A 17,781-nucleotide genomic window follows, 5' to 3' on the forward strand; every position below is an offset into this window, starting at 1 on the left:
AGGGCGCACACGATTTGAGTTCACATTTGATTTCTAGACAGACGTCTCTACTCCTACATGGCTCCACTTTGACAGAAGACGGATATCCCTCTGGTAGTTGATCATCCGTCTCCTTCACTGTTGTTTTCGCTACTCTGCCACTCATGTACTATATAATTTCTTTGCCTTCAAGGCGTGGCAGAGCAAAAAAGAAAGGAGCAGGTAGATTTATTACTTACATGACATAGAGCTACCAATGCAAGACTTTACTTGGTTTATTAAGCCCATTACATGATCCCCCGCAATAGTCGAATTGCGGTCAATGCTTATGTCCCTGCACTGCCTATCCAGAGGGTCCTCATTTCATTGTTATACGTAGACATTCACATTCCATAAAGACCTGGCATCGGCACATAGACCAAATCAGGTATCTTTCTACGACTGACCCCTGCTAGGCACCTGTGCGGACAGTTCTATACCCACGCACCGACCATGACCTGTTTGTTTCCCTGTTTTCATTATTCTACCCCCTAAAAAAACCCCAAACCATCGCTATGAATGTGCAAGCGAACTAGCTAGTCCGAAGACTCCTTGAGACCACCAGCCAATACTTGACAGCAGTGGATAGACTTCTCGTATTACTGTCAGACCCCTGCTTTCAGCAGTGATTGGATTGCCACTAGCCAATTCCGAGCGGTGGACTATCTCTTGTATCCGTTTAGTTCGGTGCCTTGCTCTAGCTTGGCCGATTTATGTCCTTGAACTTGCGGTAAGCACTCTGCGCCCGGTATCTCGGACATGAACGCCCTGTGGCATTCATGTACTTGACTGCTGATCGCTAAATGGATGCTCTGACTGGACTGGTGATTAATTTATATTTTTGGGGGTCTTTAATTCCCTACAGGAGCGCCTTTGGTCAGGATGTATGGAAATGGGGATCTGTGCCCGGTTGTCGTAATCTCACTGCGCACCTAAAGCAGAAAGGTTCTAGAAGGGAGTTTGGACACAGAATCTGACGGAGAATTGATTCAAGATATCCACACAAACCACCCCCTTTGTGTTTCAGACTCTGTTCGCATGACTGCCAGGTGGATAGAATGAGGTTCCTCTTGCAGGTCGATCAGTCTAGATCGTCATTGTTGCTTGTCCCGGCTTCGTGGCTTAGAGTCTTTCACTATATCGTGCATATTTGTCTGAATTTCTGAATTAAATTGACACGGGTCCTTTTACACGGGGACAAGACACCTGACACTTGAGAACGAGTGGTTTAGTAATCACAATGATATGCTGTTGAAGTCGAAAAGAGGCCTGCGCCACCTAGGGTCCATTGATGTGACTTGTCGAATCTGAGGCCACGCGGAAAAAGCAAAGAATGTCCCTCCATTTTTCTTCCCCTACTTTGCTGCCCGGGTAAATCCTCCGCCCGCTATTTGAAGAATGAGTCGCACGATCTGCAACGTAGAATTCAATCAAATTATTGAATTAACATTATGGCTTTAGGATCCACTGTGGCTAGTAACCCTAGTATTATTTGACTTCTTACGGTAAGAGTGTAAGTGATGTATGCAAGGTAATTCCTTGTGCTCCAGGGGAGATCCCAACTCTGCCACGAAATAATCCCTACTCTAAGATGTCCCTACTCTAAGATGACCTCGTTGCTGGGAGATGACGGTACTAGTGAACCACCCGGGTTACAATTTCAAGATTGCTAATTAATTCTTGCGGTGTAAGTCCAAGAGTGCGAATTCTTCATTTTAATTTGTTATTTTTCTTATTTTATGAAACAGGCGCGGATGTCTAGAGGCTTGGAATATACTTTTTGGTCATAGGCTGCATAAGAGGGTGTGATGAAATTGATGCGATGTGTATACCCCTTCACCGCATCTTCTTCAGAATCTTTGAGGCATCTGTGCGGTGCCATGTGATGGGATTCAGAGTGTGATTGCGAGCGGTGAAGACGAGGAGAATTTGAAATGTGGATTTTGAGCAGCTATCTGGGCCAGCTCAGCTGCCATTGTCCTCAGCATACGGAGTACTGAAACCCATACTATGTTATACTGCAAAAAAGCTTCCCGAGTCATGGGAATCTAGACCCGGGTAGCGCTGGTGAGCACAGCCACAGTTCATGGATCTCTAGAGCTTGGTAGTTAATAACTATGACGATACTCAGCGTAGAAGGGGCTGGTGCGTAGGGTCCACTTGGTCCAGGGTGGGAAATAGCACATAAAACAAAATCATCCATTTGTTTCATCGTCTCGTCAGCTTTTGCCTCGTCAGGTAAGTTGAATTCCATTACTCGATAGGGCATCCACTTCCAATCGGGCGCATAATTCCCCTAATGTTTCGCGTCTGACAGGTGTTCAGTCTGCACTTAAGTGGGGAGACATCGTAAACCGCAGCGTGATGGGGAATGATCGGCAGGGGCAATACTACTGGTCTTATACAGTAGAAGTACGTTTTCATCGTCAACTATGATCTACAATTGAGGATCTGTTTATCTGTATTGACAGAGCCACAGCGGGGCCACTACACAGATGACCGTTGCCCGATGTACTTCCCGAGGTCCCCATAATCTTCTATCGCTCCAAAAAAAACAAGAGAAGAAGCCTTGCAAGGCGAAACAACCCTACTCTAGCGCCTTTGGTCAGCAGTATATTTGGAGGTTTTATTTTTTCTCAAATATTGCTTCGACTAAACATAATAAATTCATACCTGGGTCTGGCACCTGGCGATTCCATTGTAGATCATCCTCCATGGTTTTTCACCCAGCATCGTCACCGCCATGCTTTGCCTCACTTGCCAGACCCTAATCCTAAACCCGGGCTTCTCTTCGTAGGCAACAAGATGTTCATGACCTACAATAGATTTGACTTATATTCATACTCTATCCTCTCCCCAGATGCCATTCTTCCCACACATTCCAGAATCATAACGTCTATCATTTTCTCAAGTGACTACTACTCACACTTCTGATACGGTCTCTTTACATTGCCATCGAGTAGCCTCCCTGGCTACCAGCCCAATCAATTCACTCCCCTCAAGGCCGTGCACACCGCTGCTTCGACGCCAATTAATTTGGAAAGTGCCAAAATGAGCAGCAAAAAGTAAGCCGGCTGGTCAATACCTACCGTCAATACCCGATTCCCGCATCCCCAGATAACACCCCAATTTTCAATTTTCAATTTTCAATTTCCAATCAAGTTATCATTGACGTTATTCAATCAACAATACAATTTTTCATCTTGCCGTCTTATCTGCTAACCTTAAATCCTTCTCTTTCTTCAGATCCTCGTCGTCTGTCAACCTCGGGGTCAAAACCCCCAGCAGCACCGGAAAAAGCACTAGTTTCGGCCACAAAAATGCGGCTCCAAATTCGTCGATGAGCACCAGCTCCAAGCCGAGTAAGGGAAGCTCCTATATGCTTGAGGCATGGAGGAACTCAGACAAGTCCTCGGACCCGTGGACCTCGGCCAAAGTCACTTATCGCTGATGCCCCTCTTATTGGTGTTGGTGACAATTCGGTTGTGACATGGGGCGTTGTACAAGGCCTCTGGGGGAGTTTGATGGCAACCGAGATCGGAGCTTGATTTCACCATTGGGTTTGGCGAAGAATGATTACCGGATTTTTATGTAGGGCACACTGTATTAAACGGTTAGGGATGGGTGGGGCCGGCTGCGCTAATCGATTTCCCCGTCTTGTTTTTTTATCTTTTGCTTTTGTTTTTCTTTTCATTTTGTATACATGTTAGGAAGGTTTGCGGGTATTACAAGGCATAGAACAATAAGATTTGGACTCGCGTTATCTTCGTTGGGCTCCTAGTAAACAAGGACCCTCGCGCAATACAATATACTGTATCCTTCCTTTCAAATTGTTGCACCGGGTCAATAGTACAAATGTAAAAATTCTAATTGAAAGTGTTGTAGTGTTGTCAATCTTACAGTACCCTAATCCTTATTTGGCTAAAACGTAAATAATTCTGTCCCAACATAATACGACAACGCAGAGTTTCCATGGGGCAAAAGTTCGAACCATGGCACATTATCGGCAGAGCCGCTACTCCGTACAACTGACCCGCCCGCTTAAACTAAACCTTCGAATCCACTTTGTTGGCATCACGGTTATGATGTTTATCTCTCCTTTTTTTCTTTCCTGATTTGCTGATCTCATTTCATTTCATTTTATAGTTCGTCAGCATATTTGCCTTATATTTATACCTTTTTTTTTCAAAACATATAAACCCCAAAAATTTATTTCTCATTTTCTTGATCCGGTTCTACGCTTGGATCCATATCAGAAGACCAACACATCCGGTTCCCTAAATCTAACCCACCTCTACGTGTCCATAACATGACAAGCCTTGGCCCTGGGAATAAACAGTGGAAGAGAGCAATCAATTCTCGGTGAGAGAATCAAGCACAAACCCTTGGTGGCGAGTATCACCAGCAGTCAACCGAGATCATGGGATCCCTAGGCAATAAGACGAAAGTACACTCGACTCTGGATGTCCGCCACGACCTACATAGGAAGAGATAATTGGCTTAGGAATCAGGGTACTTTGGGCTTTGTTTGCGATTAAAAGGCCCGAGTTTACAAAGCCTGTGTGTTTATCATCCCTGTAACACTCCCTGGTAGCGCCAATTAGTTGTCAATCACCAGCCTATGTGCCTGTCAGTTTTCTTCCAATCTCGGGTTCCAAGGCTAGTTCAAGGGTGGTGTCGGAGTCACCCACCCAGTACTTGCGATATTGCAGCTCTCTACTCTTTTAGTTCTTTCGGCAAGGACCTAAAGACCGTCGGTATTGACTCGATGCGGAAATTCCGCAATAATACGGCGGCTCTGTTCCCGGAAGGGCGGTTCCTAGCGGCTCTTCTGGTATTGCTCTAGGCCGTGCGCTGTTGCATGGGATTGCGTTCTTCGGACTCGGCAGGGACCACGTATGGTTTCTGTCAAAATTAATCTCCTGCGGATTATCATAAACTTGGTGGATCACTTTCTCCTGACCAAACAAATATTTCTGAAAATCATAACCGTATAATTAGAGACCTCTGCTTCAACATTCAGGTACGCAATAGCGCTCAGGGTTCTTTTTAGCCCGTGTTTGATTTACTATGTAGTGCCTTGATATTCTTATTTGGTCTGGCGCAGAAATAAAATACCTTAATTACTATTACGGACCCTGGTACTCCGTAGTTTGGTTGGCTGGATTGGGGTACATAGGGAATGAAAGTGTGAAAATGAACCACCATACAAATCTATATATTATCACGTTCAGGCTGAATAGAACCCTGAGTGCTACATATACCCCTGCGTACTTGTAGTGTAAACCTTTTTCACTTAGGCAGGAGATGACTGTGAGCGAGACGCGAGACCGAGCGGGGTCTTTAACACTCTGGGGTTTTGTGTCAGACCCAAACGCCCACCATTGCTGGCCAGAAAGAAGTTGATTATTTCTTTCTGAAACACACTTTAGCTCATAGTTTAGTTATCACTTGCATTTACGAGTCTCGGGGTTAACAACTAGCGTCATTTTTGTTATTCGGCGCGCCCCTCCACTACGGTTCCTTGGCCATATTGAAAAAGTGGGCACGTCGGTATTGTTCAACAAATGAACGCCCAATCGATCCCAGCTTCCTACGAATTAAATCATCCAGTGATCTACACTCATCGAACCTACACGTGATTGAGGCTGCAAAGATGTAATGACTGTATTAATTGTAATGACGAGGTTTCGAAAGTGACACTGCCTCGTTTCCCCGCAACTATTCCAAGTATCAAATCCGCAACCGTTACCTGTCTCTCGGCCTGATGCTATATGGAAGCGAATGTTTGTTTGTTTTATAGCTTCAGCGAGTGAGAAATAAGTTCCCAGAAGATAGGGTTTCGTGACTCTCAATCTCATCGAATGCCCCAATAATGCAGTATGAAAACTATCCTTGGTTATCTTGAGGATTTATTGCCACGTTCCTACCTCGCCTGAAGCAACTAATTCGCTTCTCTTCTATTTGCTCTGTGCTGTAAAGTGAAAACAAGTCTTGTCGTGTTTTACTAGTTTCTTTTTTTTCCAAGAACTGCACTTCAAATGCATAAACTGTGCCGCATCGGAGGCTTTTCCTACCTGAGTGATTTATTTAATATTTTTTGGATTTCTATTTTATTTTCTTTTAACTCTTAAGGATGGATTTCCGTTTACTAAGGAATAAGTTGGTCGCCCGGGTTTTGAGGCTTAGACGCTAATGACCAACGACCTTTTTGCACCATAAAAAGCCCGGCTTTTCCTCTGGTCAATGATATTTCTGTTTATGCGACTGGCTCTCTTTGGTCTATCATTGATTGCTTGACAAGTCTATGGCTATGGGCTCCATTTGCGACTTTGAAGAAGTCGATCGAATGGCAAAGTCCCATCGGACTATGACGCAGTCGTCTTACAGAGCATTCCCCATGCCTCCCGGCTCCTTCACCTCCTCCGAGGGCCCTTTCGGTGGCCAAGATGTCCATGTAGGTGATGATTTGTAGATCAAAGATTCGAGGTACCGGGCTAACTACTCATAGCGTTATTTACATGATTATCCTGGCTCTTATTCCTCCGCCGATGCGACAAGTTTAACGAGCTGGGACCATGTCACCCAACAAGACTCGGGATTGTTAGACCCAGAGCCTGTTCAATCTACCGTCCCTATTGGACGGGACGATAGCTGTTTGCACGACATCGAACTGAGATTTGAATTCCAGGACGACGATATTCCCCAAAACCTGGATCTGCATCTTGGAGGGGAGAACGATACTACCCAGCCTCTACCAAATTTCGCTGGTCACCAGCCAAGCGTTGATCGCACCTTGCTGGGAATAACAAACTCGACACCTTTATCTTTGCAGCCGTCGTATCATGACCACATGAACCAAGTATGGGATATATTTATAAGTCTCATGTCTAACCAACCATGTAACTATAACGAAGTTACTAAGGGGGTGGAGAGCCTCGAAGCTCTTAAGACATATTTCAATTCGAAAAGAGGGCAACCGGCGATTTCATCGAATGTGTCCGAGGAGAGAGAGAGAGACAGAGACAGAGACAGAGAGACATACCAGTGCTTGCTATGTGATATTCAGAAGAAGAAAAAAGTAGTCATCCATTCTTTCGGGTCACTCAAGAGACACTTGGGTACAATGCATGAGATTTATGACTCTCAGTTCTGTTGTTCGGTTCTGAGTTGCTCCAAAACATTTTACCGACGAGATAGAATGCGTGAGCACATGACTTTCGCACACAAGCAGGTGGATCTCAAAGCTGCCGATGTGGAGGCTACTCGAGTGAAAGTTCCTTCTCCGGTTTTCTGTCCGCTTTGCCCTGAGAATATCGAATCCTGGGACTTATTATTTAAGCACCTCAAGCGTCACTGCCTGGTGGGTTCTGGGTCTGTTGGTGGCTCTGACGAAGGCGATCGACCCCGTCGCGGTGTTAACGATAACGGTGATGGTAATGATGGAAACGCGAATGGCCCTTCCTCTGGCAGACCGAACAATGCCTGGGGAGCACCTAGTCATCACCAGGGAGAAATTACTCCCATCGAGGAATTTTCAATGGACGACTTGTTCAACCCCCCCTTTGATCCCAGTTTCCATTTTGCCGGGGGTCTAAACCGGCAGCCCAGTCATGCGCCGCCCCCACATAATCCAGGATTGTCACAACTCGATCAGTTGAAGCGCAAGCGTCAGAACAAGGAAAAAAGCCAAGTGACCAGCAACCTTCTACTTCAAGGAAATGCAAGCGGTGCAACCATGATTTGGGCAAATGTGGACACTGCAGCCACTTCACGGAGTCTGTTCGTGCCTGCCACAGGTGTACTGACCAGCCCGGTGTTGCTATTCAAGAAAGCTCTTCTTCCGGAATGCCAATACAGACTCGGCAAGATCCATCATCATCCACTCTAGTTACACTGGATCCGTCTTACCTTGGCCCGAGTGCACAGGGAGGAGATTTCGAGTTGTTCCAACCTATGCCAACCCAACAGCTTTATTATCCTGATGGGGCTATGCAATACACCGGGCTTCAAACACAGCGACGTTCATTTGATAGTGCGACAGACACGTTCATTGACGAGCTCTCCCCGGCACATTCATTCGTCAACGTTGCAATAGTCGTCGAAGACCACAGGCCTCTCTATGATATCCAAAACAAGGCCCAGCAGTCACCCGTCTTTAACTGCGACCTGAAGTTGCTCAGCAAGATTGGTTTGGGTCCAATTATCGAGCCGTTCTCCCCCAAAAGACAAATCGAGCAATCGAAGAAACGAGCTTCACTTGCTCTTGCTCCTGGGACGAACATAGACTTTGTTTTAAGAGACGCTCCACCTTCATCCACGCCCCGAATCCCTAGTCCTGTGTCTCAATGCAAATGTTCTTGCGTTACAATGCCTGTCGTAAGGTATAACGCCCAGGCACGCGCCCGGCTCTCACCCCTCGAGCTCGTCGAGATGACATTCAAGATGTCTCCGATAACTCGCGAGTCCGGCCATCCCCTCCGCACTCGAGTGCAGGTAGTTGTCAAGCTTCTCAGGCTCCGCTCATCTGTATCCACATCACGCAAAAAGAAGACGCAGAGGAATCTGTACATCACATCCGAACCCAATTCAGAAGCTGACGCGGAGCCTGATACCGACTCCGACCATGACCCTTCTACATCACCCTCCGGTGATGAACTTGCTCAAGTCATATCATGGACCGAGGTTGTTGAAGATTGGTCCTTTGAGTTTGATCTCAAGGGAGCTTTGTTAAAGCTGGCCCGGTGGACAAGCAACGAAAATGCCGATACGTGCTCAAAACTATTCCTTTCCGACCCTGGCTACATACTAGACTTGATCTCGATGTATATCATGTACAGGTTCAAATTATGTTGGATGCTGGGTCGCACTGGGCTCAATCTGTTTATGAGTATCTAATGCCACCTTGTGTTACGATCTTATGTACCCCTATGGCCTTAAACCGAATTTCTTTCACATGCTGTTCTTTCTATTTTCCGATAAAGATGTTTCCACGCATGGTCCCATGCATGTACAAGTCTGTATAATGCGCAATTGGGCATCTGGCCTTTGAGACATTATATTTGTTTATTTGCGTACGGGAGGCCTGCTGTTTACATTGCTTTTTACGAATCACAAGAATGAACGCAAGATGACAATACGAGTTATGCACTTATTGCTCTGATTATCTCATCCTTGGATTTGAACTCCTCTCAAAAGTCTAGGCATTTATTGTGCATCACAGCCATGAAAAGGATCTAATAGGAGTAGGCTGCGCCTGCTTCTATGAGACTTCACAATGTACATTTGATTTTGGAGCAATATTCCATCTAAGCACGATTTCACATTGTAAGCACGTTATGTTTACAACGTTCTCTGGCATACACACCACATTCCGAGATCATTGCATATCTACATCGCTATTATCGCACCTCCTATAGCTCAGCTTAGATATTATCAATAATGACGGCTATGTGACGGCTAAGTGACGCGTAACTGACGTGAGATAGCGAGACAGTAAATCTATAGAATACATGACTATATGGCTCTGTCGGTCGTTCACAGTGCTCCAAATATCCTGTGACGTGATTAGTTACCCTATGGCCATATATCGCCATATAAAAGTTATGAACACAGAAATAAAAAGCAAAGAACTCCATAATTGCATTGCATCCTAGTACACCGCACGAATAAGGGGAGGAAAAAGCTCAAAAAAGAAACCTAAACCAGATCGAACCTTGTGACTGACCCCCCTAGTGCCAAAGAAAGCAACCATAAAAACCAGCAAAAAAAAGACCCTCATAACTTCCCTGTTCTTTGTATGACGAAAAAAAAGAATCGAGTCCAGACTTTGAAATGCGCAGGCCAATCCCTATGTTTGCAATTGCCAAAAACGGCTAAGTGACGGCTAATTGAAGATTCGATAGAACCCGAGGACGGGCCTATCTAGTCCTGGCGACTGCGCTTGGCTCCATGGGGGTTCCAGGAACCCTCACCGGAGCCGGAGCCACCCCCCTGATTGGGGTTGTGGAAACCCCCTTGACCCTGGTTCTGGCCGGGGTTGAAGGGCTGGGCTGGGCCACCTTGGAAGGGAGGTTGTCCTGAAGACGATGTTAGAAGCGACAAGCAAGCTATTTATATCGATAGCACTTACCCTGCATCATGTTTCCGCCCATGTTCGCTCCCATTGCTCCCATTGCTCCCATGCCACCCATCATCGGGTTCATTCCGGCCATTGGGTTCATAGCAGCCATCGGGTTCATTCCACCCATCGGGTTCATGCCAGGGTTCATACCGGGCATACCCATCATGTTTCCGCCACGGCCACCGCGCATAGCAGCAGCACCGCGCATGCCACCGCCCATCATGTTTCCGCCACGGTTGTTGTTAAATCCGTAGTTAGGCATGCCGCCCATTTGACCTTGGAAATTGTTTGGGGCACCACCACCCGGGAATCCACCCATCTGGTTAAAGCCGCCGCGGTTGTAGTTCATGTTACCACCCATGCCACGGTTGTTGTAGCCGCCTCGGCCACCGCGGAATCCACCGCCGCCGTGGTTGTTCATGTTGTAGCCACCGCCGCCACCGCCGCCATATCCGCCACCACCGCCGCCGGGGCCATGGCCGCCGCGACCGCCATCGCGGCGCATTGGGGCATCCTTTGGCAGAGTCTTGAATGGGTTGGGCTGAGGGCTAGTGTAAACTGCGATATGCTTGCGACCGGGCACATTGTTGGCTTCAATGCAGTTCTTGGTAGCAGTTGATGCCTGAGGGGTAGTAAATTCGACGAAGGCTTGACTATTCGATTTCAGAATATTAGTAACGAATCGATATCGAATTTGTCAACACGAAAGACGGAGCGTCCTTACCCTTTGCTCTTGCCATTGACCTTGTGCTCGCTGAAGGTCACTTCCTTGAGTTGCGGTTCGACTCCGGCCTGGTTTGTCCATGCACGGATATCATCCTCAGTTTCCCACCAGGCAAGCTCCGAAACTAGCAATGCAGTGGTCGCATCCGGGTCGGCCTGCTCGTCGATTCCCTTGCGCTTAGTGCCTTGGGTGGCTGGTCCGGTAGGAAGAGGATTGGACTGAGCTTGCTGCTGGGAAGCGTTGGCCTGGGCAGGCTGAGGCTGAGAGGGAGCCGCGCTTTCCTGCTGAGTAGGGGTGGGGTTTGCCGAAGCATTGTTGGATGCGGGCAAGTTCTCAGGAGCGTCTAGAACAAGCTCCGAGTCTTCCTGCGCACCAGGCTCATTGGCACTGTAAGTGCCCTCACCATAGATGTCAATATCGAAATTATCGTCCTCGGTAGCCATTGCGTACTAAATTAGTATTCAATGCAACGGATTGGAGCCAGAAAGTATTCGATTTGCCTGAGTATCTGATGTTCGATAGTACAGGCCCTAGATCTTCTCTCTTGGTTCCTCTCCGCTTCTGAGCAAGTCAAGGAAAGCGCACGTCTACAAACACATGTCACCAATTAGCATTGAGAAAAAGAAACATCATAAATCACCACGGATGAAGGGCAAGTGGAGGGGGTAGCGCGATTCTCGAAGTAACTCCATACAGTCCGCTTGACTTGATCCTCAACAGAAAAGCGGACGGAGACGAATTGGCCAAGACCCCCGAAGGAGCACAGGAGGAAGAACAAACATGAAGAGCAAAGCGAGGCCTGATAATACGTACAAATCCGAAGCGGATAACGCGCTTCCGGTGGAAACAAGACTTGCGCCAGCTGGAGACGCACCGCAAACTGAAGAGATAGCTTCTGTGAAATAGCGGATACAGAACAGGGGGTATGGGAAAGAAGAAATCGCCAACTAGCAGCGAGAGACACAGATGGGAAGAAGAGATGAGATAAAAGCGAAAGGAAACAAAAGGGAATGGAACATCAATAAGCTCCCGGGAAAATGCACACGTGTAGTTGCCCTTTTCAACCGGCGTAACGTTGGGATCGTAACGGTATTAAAAAGCGCGTGAGAGACCTTTCTTCAATGGCAACGGCGCGTAGTAGAAACAGCCGGAAGCTTGCCCAGGAGGAGTCTCGACGATGCGATGTCAGCGCGGAACCCAACGGAATATCAATAATTCCGACACCCCAGAAGGCCATTTGGCCCGACCGATCGGGGAAACCACCTGTTCTTCTTGTCCCCTGTGTTGTCTCGAGACTTTCTCCTTTTTTCGACAATTTTCGCCAATTTTCGTCACGGACTTTTATTCACTGCAAACATGTCTGAGACCTTCCAAGAGCTTGCTGATATCCCCAAGGACTTTGTCCGTGAGGGCACTCAATTCGTCCGCCGCTGCACTAAGCGTATGTCGATCGGCATCCATCTCATGAAGTTCTCACATACTGACCATTCGTGACAGCCGATAAGCGCGAGTTTATCAAGATTAGCCAGGCTGTTGGTATGGGATTCCTGGTTATGGTATGTGTCTTGACGGCGATTTTAGGATCGAATATGGAGCCGGTATAACTGACATCCCAACTAGGGAGCCATTGGCTATTTCGTTAAGCTGAGTATGTTCTCCAAGATACGGACAATCTTCCGCAGTCAACACTCAGTCTTCTTGCTGAGCTAACGTGCTTGTCGCAGTTCATATCCCTGTCAACCAAGTGCTGGTCGGTGGCGCATAAAGGAGAGATGCTTCGGAGCTTTCCCAAACCCCCTCGGGGAGGCCCATGATGGAGGAGAGAGACGGGAAAGGAAGGAAAGGATCACGGACAAAAAACGTCTCACGCCCGCGCAACACGCAACACGTTACTGGTCTCGTCTGCTCTCGCGATTAGCATGAGTCGCCCGCGGCAACGACCCAACCCCCACCGACTGTTAGACTTGGCCCCCCTGTTGTGCTGGGTATCGCAAAACACTTGTCTTTACGCTTTGATATTATGTGGCGACCGCTGCCACTTGGCGCTTTATTTTTGGAGATGCGATGGGAGACCGTGATGATCGCTATCCATGAGATACCACCGTTTACGCATTCTGTACCAATAGGGGTCCTTGTTTTTTACCTAATTGACGCCCTGCAACCATTTACAACCCAATTCGCTCTGGTTCCGTAAAATCTAGCTGGAAAACTGCCTGGAAAAAAGCGTTGTTTGCACTCGTATGATCATTATGCCCTAACTATTCCGTAGAAGGAATGTGAATTGGAAAAGAATCAACCATGTACGCATTAATCTTCGTTCAAGATGTAGTAAATGAAAAGTAAGAAGATGTATGCTTTTGTTGAAACGCGAAGAACTGAAGATACCACCATTCGTTGCCATTAATTTACCATATCGTGTCCTCTGCCTCCTCGTCAATCACCCACCGGCGGACAGGCCGACTGCGTAGCGGACGGCGTGGGTGACCATACGGAGCGTTTGCGCGGTAGTCGTTGAATGCGGGGATGGGACGCAGCTTCTCATCATAGCTCCAACTCAAAGGTGGGTCGCCTTCGTCTTTGGCAGCACCGTCGTTCCATGAATGCACGGTGCAGGTTCCAGTAGACAAGCCCCAGCCATTCCAGGCAGTTGCTGTACAATTGATTAGCAATATCTTAGGGACAAGCCCGGATGAACCATACCTGCCAATACTGGCGCATTTGGGTGCCAACTTGCATCCCGGACACAGGTCCTCCATAGCATCTCACCACTCATTTCATATGCCGATGCATAGGTATCTGGCTCACGCGGCCGGGAGTACATTGTCGCTTGCCCAACGTCAATCGTGTCAGCAAGCGTGGCATCCATATTGTAGACATAAATCTTGCCGTCCTCGCTACCGCTATACACATAGCGCGAGTTTGTGCTCCCCGGCGGCGAGAAGTGGCAACGTATCAATGTCTTAAGAACACGGTGACCTCGGAATGTAACAACAGAGCAGTCGTTCTTGGCACTTCGTCGATATTCTTCTGGGTATGGCTCAAACCGGTAGTCAAAGGCAGTGGTGTACTCAAGAGGGTCCAGGTTTTCTACGTCGGCGGATGTCATCATCTTGCGCAAATCCCAAAGCTTCATTGTCTGGTCTTTGCTGTTAGACAAGACGTATCGACCGTCACCTTTGCTGTCAACGTAGGTCAGTCCCTCGGTGTGACCCATGAAGGCACCGGCTTCGCGCCCATCGCCCATTGATCGTCGATCCCACACTCGTATCGTGGTGTCATCAGATCCGGAGTACAAGATATGCGGTGATGAGGTATCACCGTAGCAAACAGCATTGACGTGATGCTGATGTCGATCTCGAAGATTTAGGACCCGTTGTTTTGTTTCTATGTCATAGACGATCACCGAGTTTTCTGATGTGCCCGCAACAACCTCACGTCCATCTCCAGAGAATCGAAGAGACCAAACCTGATTTCAAATAGCGATATTAGCCACCAAGACGTTGTGAATTGATGCATATGTAGTTAAATACCCCAAAGTGTGAGCTTCCCAAGCTTCGGTGTCGTATTTGGCCCGGTGGAGTAGACAAGTCCAGAACAGTAGGGTCTGAATCATCTTCTGGGTCCGTGGTAGCCATATATACCTGGCTTCGTATTGAACTGTACACAAGGAACCGGTTGTCGGGGCTCAAAGTCGCATCAGTAATGGTCCATTGACCGAAGGGATAATCGACGGTCTTGTAATATTTCCAATCATAAGGATTCGATGTGTCATACATCCGAACCTTGAAGTCTTGTGCACAGCAAAAGAAAAAATTGCCATCGTCCGAGAATTGGCCAGAATAACTTCGCGAGTCATAATGAATGATCCTATCGGCAACGGAGGCCGGTATAAAGCCCTGAGTACGCAATGAATCGGTGTTTAGACATGATTTGAGATTACCAACTATACTTCCACACAGATCTGACTTACCTGTAACATGGATTGATCTGCTCGTTTCTGCGCTCCCTGGGTGTCAATCCCTAATTCTCGCCACATCAAGTTTGAGGCCCAACCCTTCTTGCGCTGTTTAAGTCGATCAATATAAGATTGATTAGTTCCAAAGTGACCGTCGTTCATCAATGTCTTGCCTTTCGGATTAGGGACTGGAGGTAGTTCAGCGACTGCTCCGGGTTGTCTTGCTCGCAGCCGGTTCCGATAACTTGGAAGGAAATCCTCATCACTCTCATCCTCGTCATTGTCCTCTTGTTCGGCCGCTAGCCTTTCTTGTTCCTCTTCCTGTGCAGTTGGCCAACCATTGGCATGGAGGATTTGTTGTAATCCGCTGGAAGCAAGTATTTCGAACAACTGGGTGGCCGAAACTATAATTTTCGAGTTGTCAGCGATCCTTATAGCGCCCTAGAAGTATGAACAGTAAAGCATACGGCGGATGGGTCCGCCGTCCGGACCAGGGGGTTGCTCGCTCATGTCAAAGTCGTCGGATGTGAACTCAATCGCGATATTCCCGATATTGAAATGCGTAGGATCCACTATAAAGAATTTATTAGCTATCTGGCAATCATGAAGTTTGGCATTGCATAATCCGCGCGCTGGCCTTACCATCCGTGTACCCCATACCTATCGCTGCATCCTCAATCGGCAAGTCACCCTCCGATCCGTCGTCGCCTTCGGACTCTTGTGCGGGGTGGTAGTCGGTATCTAGCTCGTCTTCTTCCAGCCATTCATGGGCAGGGTGCCAGATTCCTTCAGACTCTCCTGCAGATTCCTCTCCGTTATTTGGCATCCTCGAGCTCATCGTGTAACTAGGTAGTTCTGTCGCGCGTTGACAGATGAGGATGGTGCTTATCGATAGTCGATAACTGAGTCCCACCGCTGATTTCGGTTATGTCATCTCTTAACTCCGCTGGGTGGCTTAACTCCGAGGTTGGGACACACTCGAATCGATAGTGACTACTATTGAAATATGGCTTCTTTTTTTTGGCAAGATCTCCCATTTATGGGGCATATAGTTACAGTAGCTGTTTGTTAGATCTCTTCCAATATACGTTCTAGTGAGACCTTTTGCAGCCATAAGATGCCATTCATTCACAATGATACATTGGATCAGTTCGTCTCCAGATCTACTGTCAACCCTTGCTTTTTGTGGCTCTTGAACCCATTATCAAGCCTGCCGGGTCATGATATTCATTCAGTGTTAGCAAGTTTCCAAAAAAAGCCCTACTTCTCTCGTAGCCCTAATTCCAGCACCTAGTCCTTAAAAAGAACAAAGCCACACAAAGATCGAATGCAGGTAAATATCGTGGCTGCGTAGAATGCACCTGTAATTCTGCACATGCATGTTATGCAGTAATCACACCGATGGCACTCCGACTTTCTCGTGTTCGGTGGTGGTAAGAAAAAGCTTGTGTTTGAGATCAGATGGCCCTTGCAGACCTGAAGCTCTCTAGAAAGTGCCTCAATTAAGCTCAAGCACCAGCTATGGCTGATCTCTTAAGACTTGCATAAGAAAGTAGAATGACTGATGCTCGCCTCAAGTAGCTCTATCTACATCTACAGGTGCCTTACTACGATCTAGTCATGCATTTCGAATTTAAATATATGATGATCATCATAGATTCACTCCTGATGCCTTCGTATATACTGGAAGCTTGAAAAACTCCAAGACAAAAATATAAGAAGCAAAAGAAGGATAATATTGTAGACGGGCGTTAAGAAGATAAGCTAAAAGGGCGGACTAACAATTTCCCCGAGCCCCACTGATAGAGATGCTTCTCCAACTTCAGAACTCGGGCGTCTTGTATGCTCTGCTCAAGTACAGAGAATTAGCGTAAGACAAGTTGTCTGGTTGAATATCTGGCTCTCATTTTTATTTTGAGCATCCAAAACACACACCCTCACTTCCTCATTCTCTTCACACCCGTACCAATCCAACCCCACCACGATGCAGTCCGTCCCGGAACCACGACAACAGTCGTTCGAGGAGATCTATGGACCCCCGGAGAACTTCCTTGAGATCGAAGTGAGTGACTGAATTTCCAACTCCTAGAAATTGACATCCAAATCAATCCTCAGCCTCAGTTGTGTCGAGTCTCGTGCCCAGATCCCTCAAAACCAAACCCCACACCTCCCCACTCAAATCCAGTCATTACTTTAGTTTCGTTATCTGCACCAAATGAACACTCCAGACTAACAGGTCCAAAAAAAAGGTCCGCAACCCCCAAACCCATGGCACTTCCCGGAACATGTACACGTCGTACGAGATCGTGTGTAGAACCAACATCCCCGCCTTCAAATTGAAACATTCCGTCGTGCGCCGCCGGTACTCTGATTTCGAGTACTTCCGCGATATCCTAGAGCGCGAAAGCACGCGCGTCACAATACCCCCACTGCCGGGCAAGGTATTCACCAACCGTTTCAGTGACGATGTCATCGAGCACCGCCGTGAGGGCCTCCAACGATTCCTCCAGATCGTCGCCGGACACCCCCTCCTCCAGACCGGGAGTAAAGTTCTGGCAAGCTACATACAGGGTGGGTTTATTATATCATCCTATGTCGATATTTGTTGAGAGTGTACTAATCCAATCTTGTAGATCCGAACTGGGACCGCAACGCGTGGTAGACGACTGTCGGCTTGGTATTCCTATTCAGCGTACTTCATTCTCTGTCTCTTTTTCTGTCTACTTTCTTCCATCTCCCTTACTCTCTTACATATTCTTTCCTCGGCAGACATCTATTGCGATTGAAGATTTACTTGCGGCTGTAAGCTATGAGATGCTCATTGTCTGTTTTTTCACTTATGCTTTTTGATATCCGAATTTATTGATCTTCTTCTCCTTCAGATGCAAGCATCAGCAGCATAGGGTACAAGTCATCAAATTTAAAATACCGATTATGAATGAAACGTTGACAATGCGAATA

At 47.3% G+C, this 17,781-nt stretch overlaps 6 protein-coding genes across 6 annotated transcripts; 4 read left to right on the forward strand and 2 right to left on the reverse strand.

Annotated features, from left to right (window-relative positions):
* Positions 1–3,069: 3,069 nt before the first annotated feature.
* Positions 3,070–3,469, forward strand: N7529_006585 (uncharacterized protein; the record flags this gene model as incomplete). Its single annotated transcript, XM_057242112.1, has 2 exons — positions 3,070–3,083; positions 3,265–3,469. The coding sequence occupies 2 exons, from the start codon at positions 3,070–3,072 to the stop codon at positions 3,467–3,469; spliced, it is 219 nt and encodes a 72-aa protein (XP_057097471.1).
* Positions 3,470–6,325: 2,856 nt separating this feature from the next.
* N7529_006586 (putative C2H2 zinc finger domain protein) lies at positions 6,326–8,916 on the forward strand (the record flags this gene model as incomplete). The annotated part of the gene is made up of 4 exons (XM_057242113.1): positions 6,326–6,475; positions 6,530–6,880; positions 7,250–7,800; positions 7,854–8,916. The coding sequence occupies 4 exons, from the start codon at positions 6,326–6,328 to the stop codon at positions 8,914–8,916; spliced, it is 2,115 nt and encodes a 704-aa protein (XP_057097472.1).
* A 1,026-nt stretch (positions 8,917–9,942) lies between these two features.
* Positions 9,943–11,308, reverse strand: N7529_006587 (uncharacterized protein; the record flags this gene model as incomplete). The annotated part of the gene is made up of 3 exons (XM_057242114.1): positions 9,943–10,097; positions 10,151–10,794; positions 10,866–11,308. The coding sequence occupies 3 exons, from the start codon at positions 11,306–11,308 to the stop codon at positions 9,943–9,945; spliced, it is 1,242 nt and encodes a 413-aa protein (XP_057097473.1).
* Positions 11,309–12,221: 913 nt separating this feature from the next.
* N7529_006588 (translocon subunit SSS1) lies at positions 12,222–12,630 on the forward strand (the record flags this gene model as incomplete). The annotated part of the gene is made up of 4 exons (XM_057242115.1): positions 12,222–12,306; positions 12,363–12,421; positions 12,486–12,513; positions 12,590–12,630. The coding sequence occupies 4 exons, from the start codon at positions 12,222–12,224 to the stop codon at positions 12,628–12,630; spliced, it is 213 nt and encodes a 70-aa protein (XP_057097474.1).
* Positions 12,631–13,270: 640 nt separating this feature from the next.
* N7529_006589 (WD40 repeat domain-containing protein) lies at positions 13,271–15,658 on the reverse strand (the record flags this gene model as incomplete). Its single annotated transcript, XM_057242116.1, has 6 exons — positions 13,271–13,515; positions 13,566–14,331; positions 14,396–14,761; positions 14,836–15,224; positions 15,288–15,392; positions 15,463–15,658. 6 exons carry the CDS (start codon positions 15,656–15,658, stop codon positions 13,271–13,273), a joined length of 2,067 nt encoding a protein of 688 aa, XP_057097475.1.
* A 1,146-nt stretch (positions 15,659–16,804) lies between these two features.
* N7529_006590 (sorting nexin-3) lies at positions 16,805–17,482 on the forward strand (the record flags this gene model as incomplete). Its single annotated transcript, XM_057242117.1, has 3 exons — positions 16,805–16,882; positions 17,070–17,391; positions 17,454–17,482. 3 exons carry the CDS (start codon positions 16,805–16,807, stop codon positions 17,480–17,482), a joined length of 429 nt encoding a protein of 142 aa, XP_057097476.1.
* Positions 17,483–17,781: the final 299 nt, after the last annotated feature.

The sequence above is a fragment of the Penicillium soppii genome (assembly GCF_028829465.1).
Source record: "Penicillium soppii strain IBT 18220 chromosome Unknown utg000005l, whole genome shotgun sequence".
In the NCBI taxonomy this organism is placed as follows: Eukaryota; Fungi; Ascomycota; class Eurotiomycetes; order Eurotiales; family Aspergillaceae; genus Penicillium; species Penicillium soppii.